The sequence below is a fragment of the Antrostomus carolinensis genome, unplaced genomic scaffold, assembly GCF_000700745.2.
Source record: "Antrostomus carolinensis isolate BGI_N321 unplaced genomic scaffold, ASM70074v2 scaffold21924, whole genome shotgun sequence".
NCBI classification, from domain to species: Eukaryota; Metazoa; Chordata; class Aves; order Caprimulgiformes; family Caprimulgidae; genus Antrostomus; species Antrostomus carolinensis.
Window position 1 is genome coordinate 1 of NW_010313287.1, and position 4,508 is coordinate 4,508.

General features: G+C 51.7%; 1 protein-coding gene across 1 annotated transcript in view; it reads left to right on the top strand.

Annotated features, from left to right (window-relative positions):
* Positions 1 to 1,105: 1,105 nt before the first annotated feature.
* The window catches only part of PLEKHJ1 (pleckstrin homology domain containing J1), a gene marked incomplete at its 5' end in the record, with an annotated part of 6,184 nt that continues 2,781 nt past the window's right edge, over positions 1,106 to 4,508 (top strand). Inside the window, 2 exons of the mRNA XM_029084814.1 lie at positions 1,106 to 1,173; positions 4,168 to 4,234. Coding sequence (XP_028940647.1) covers positions 1,106 to 1,173; positions 4,168 to 4,234 — 135 coding nt within the window. The remainder of the gene's footprint in view (positions 1,174 to 4,167; positions 4,235 to 4,508) is intronic.

Consider the following 4,508-nt stretch of genomic DNA (forward strand, 5'->3'; position numbering starts at 1 on the left):
AGGGGTGCTGGGGCTGGACTGGAGGGTGGGGTGGCTGGTGGGGACCAGGGGAAGAGGCTCTGCCCTGAAATCTCCCAGCAAATTCCCTTTCAAACCAGTGCTGGAGCAGCAGCATTAAACCCCCACCCTGCCCTGGGCCTTCCCCGCCCCGAGGACCCTCAGGGTGCTGGTGGCCTCTGTCCCTCTGTGGTGACATCTGTGTGACAGCCCCAGGCAGGGGCTCCCCGGGGTTTGGGGATGTTCCCTGAGGTCCCGTTGGCTGTGTGGTGTGGGTGTATGTCGGTGACACGGTGCCCAGGGCTCTGTCAGCCCAGAAGCCACTGGAGAAGCTGCAAAGTGACTTTGTCACCCTGGGGCTGTGGTTTGAGGGTGCCCTTCCACAGGAGTGAGGGGTCCTGAGCAACTCTAGGAGCAACAACCTCACCTGTTCCAGAGCTTCCCCGGAGGTTTCATAGAATCCTAGAAAAGTTTGGTTGGAAAAGACCATGATGATCATCGAGTCCAACCACAAACCCAGCATTGCCAAGGTCACCACTAAACCATATCCCCAAGTGCCACATCTGCACCTCCAGGGATGGGGACTCCACCACTGCCCTGGGCAACCCCTTCCAATGCCTCAGAACCCTTTCAGCAAAGAAATTCTTCCTCACATCCCATCTCAACTGCCCTGGCCACAACTGGAGCCCATTTCCTCTTGTCCTGTCCCTTGGTCCTTGGTTGAACAGACCCACCCCCACCTCTCTCCACCCTCCTCCAAGGGACTTGGACAGAGCCAGAAGGTCTCCCCTCAGCCTCCTTTTCTCCAGGCTCAACACCCCCAGTTCCCTCAGCCACAAGGGAACTCAGCACACTTGTGCTCCAGACCCTTCCCCAGCTCCGTTCCCTTCTCTGGACACGCTCCAGCACCTCCATGTCCTTCTTGGACTCAGGGGCCCAACACTGAACCCAGCACTCGAGCTGCAGCCTCACCAGTGCCCAGTGCAGGGGGACGGTACCAGTTTGGTTCCAGCAGCGCCATGGTGGGCACTGGGAGGGTCTCTGCTCTGTCTCATGGTACCAGCTCTCCTGGTCCATCCACCCCCCTCAACGCTCCGTTTCTTTGCAGTGTTAAAGAGACGCCTCGTGAAGCTTGTGGTCAACTTTCTCTTCTACTTCCGGACAGACGAAGCCGAGGTACAAAATCTGCTGCTCTTGTTGTTGTTGTTGGTTGTTTTCCTCCGTTTCTCTTTTTTTTTCTCCTGTGAATCGATGCTGTGGGGTTTGTAACAAGCTGCCAGAGCCAGGCCCACGTTTTCTCTTCCACCTACTCAGCAAAATCTCCGTGAGCTTGGAACAAATCTCTTAAACATCGCCCCAAAGGTGGAGTCAGTGACGTTTGTTTGTCTGACTGTGCCTTGTCCTGCCAAACTGTGAGGAGAAGCTTAAGACTTTGCTTTCCTGGGAGAAGAATTAGTGTTGTTTCTTCTTTTTTTTTTTATGCCAGGAATTTTACTTGCAGACAACGCTGAGTGTTACCGGGAAACTTTAGTGGCCGTACCCTGGTGACAGCATTATTTTGGAAGCCCTGCTTAGGTCTATTAAAAAAAAAAAAAAGAAATGAGGGATGGGACCTTTGGGCTCTGTTTCTGCCTTTTCCAAGATCTCCTGATTTTTTCATAAAACCCTTGGTAACTGTTGCTAAAAATTCTCCTGTTGGAAGAGATCCGGGGAGATCTTATAGCGGCCTCCCAGTCCCTGAAGGGGCTCCAGGAAGGCTGGGGAAGGACTTTTCATAAGGGCAGTTAATGACAAAACAAGGGGTTATGTCTTGAAACTGGCAGAGAGGAGATGGAGATGAGATGTGAGGAAGAAATTGTTGGCTGTGAGGGTGGTGAGCCAGTGTCCCAGGTTGCCCAGAGAAGCTGTGGCTGCTCCTCCCTGGAAGGGTTCTCGACCAGGTTGGATGAGGCTTTGAGCAACCTGGTCTAGTGGAAGGTGTCCCTGCTGCTGGCAGGGGGGTTGGGACTGGATGAGCTTTAAGGTCCCTTCCAACCCAAACCAGTCTGGGATTCTCTGATTCTATGAAAATTAATATAAAAACATAATAATGTGTGTGAGAAAAGGCTGTGTGTGTGCTGGGGCTACAAACAGAGGAATAGAAAAGCTTCTACCGGCATTTTTACACTCAGTCCATCATAAATATTTTACCCTGCTGATGCCCGAGCTCCTGTTCTCAGAAATTCTCTTTCCTCCTCTCCGCCGCAGCGCGGTCGCTGCCGCTCCCTCACTGGAGCTGCAGTTCTGGTCTCTGGGTGTGGCTGGAGCAGTCGCTCTGGCACCGGCTGCTCTGGCTCCTGCGCTGGGGTAGGATGAAGCTCAGAGGACACAGCACTTCTCCTCCTCCACTGTCTCCTCCACCACTGCTCCGCTGTCTTCTTCTCTGGTGGTTATTTGTAAGCGCTCGTGTGTGTTATGATGGAGGGAGCCCCTAACACAAGAAAGACATGGACCTGTTGGAATGAGTCCAGAGGAGGCCACGAGGATGATGCGAGGGCTGGAGCAGCTCTGCTGTGAGGACAGGCTGAGAGAGTTGGGGCTGTTCAGCCTGGAGAAGAGAAGGCTCCAGGGAGACCTTCTAGTGGCCTCCCAGTACCTTGATGGTGCCTGTAAGAAACTGGGGCAGAACTGTTCACAAGGACATGGAGCAATAGGACGAGGGGTGATGGTTTTAAACTAGAAAAGGGCAGATTTAGGTTGGATATTAGGAAAAATTTCTTCAAGATGAGGGTGGTGGATCATTGGAACAGGTTGCCCAGAGAGGTGGTGGAGGCCCCATCCCTGGAGATGTTCAAGGTCAGGTTGGATGGGGCTCTGAGCAACCTGCTCTAGTGAAGATGTCCCTGCTCGCTGCAGGGGGTTGGGCTAGATGACCTTTGAAGGTCCCTTCCAGCCCAAACCATTCGATGATTCTGTGTTCTTAAATGGATCCAAAATAGCCCAGCAGGTGGGTGGAGGGTGCTCACCTAAAGCTGCTGTGCCAGAAATCCACAGTAAACCAGATTTTTCAGTATCTTCCCAGCTGCCTTAGTTGCTTCTCACATTTTCTTTACCTGGGACAAAAGAATTTGCTTGTAGGTTGATTTTGTTGATTGGCTCGTGTCACCCTTTGGTTCCCACGTCCTTGCTCAGTGCACACTGGTGAGCAAACAGCCCCTGCCATTTGTGTGTTTATCCTGAGCTGCTCCAGTTCATCAACGTGCTGTTCCTAATGTCCTGCAAGGCTTGAGCACGGCCCTTACAATGTGAGTTGTTCTTTGTGTCAAGTATTTCACCTTTGTTTGATTTTCTAAGCAAGGAAGGAAATTTCTTCACATCACAGAAATGATCTGGGCTAAAGCCCCGGTTGAATCGAGCAAGTAGAAATGTTTAACACTTAATTAACGTGTGCAAAGTGTGACAGGTAAAACCAGCACAGTGAAGCACGTCAGCAGACACAGAAAGGTCACAGAATCCCAGACTGGTGGGGTTGGCAGGGACCTCAGGAGATCATCCAGTCCAACCCCCCTGCCAAAGCAGGTTCCCTACAACAGGTTGCACAGGGAAGTGTCCAGGCAGATTTTGAACATCTCCAGAGATGGAAATTCACACCCTCTCTGGGCAGCCTGTCCCAGGGCTCCGGCACCCTCACAGTAAAGAGGTTTTTCCTGAAGTTTGTCTGGAACTTCTGGTGTCCCAGTTTGTGCCCATTGCCCCTTGTCCTGTCACTGGGCACCACCAACAAGAGCCCGGCCCCATCCATTTGCCCCCCACATTTCAGATATTTATAGACATTGATAAGGTCGATTAAAAGAACGTGGGATGTTCATACAATTAAACTGAATTACTTTAAAAGTAGCAGCAGGTTATGAAACTTGTTCATAAGGCGCTTAAAGGTGAAGTCACTGTCACGCTGGTGATGTGTTAAACCCTCTCTCTGGGTCTTTTCCAGCCCATTGGAGCTCTGCTGCTGGAGCACTGCAGGATCACCAAAGAGGAGGAGAACATTAAAAGAACGTGGGATGTTCATACAATTAAACTGAATTACTTTAAAAGTAGCAGCAGGTTATGAAACTTGTTCATAAGGCGCTTAAAGGTGAAGTCACTGTCACGCTGGTGATGTGTTAAACCCTCTCTCTGGGTCTTTTCCAGCCCATTGGAGCTCTGCTGCTGGAGCACTGCAGGATCACCAAAGAGGAGGAGAACGTCTTCTCAATCAGTGAGTTCCGCACGTGCATTCCCTTCTGGCACGTAGTGTGTCATAAAGGAAATGTTTTACTGCTTAGTTCCTGCTTTTCCCTCTGTTTCTCAGCCCTTCTCGGTGGGGTTAGTGCTCCTCAGCCCTTCACCTCAGCTCTTCTCCTCCTCCTCAGCCCTTCTTTCCTTGGTGGGCTGTGCTTCTCAGCCCTTCTCCTCCTCCTCAGCCCTTCAACCTCCACCTCCTCAGCCCTTCAACCTCCTCCTCCTCCTCCTCAGCCCTTCTTTCCTTGGTG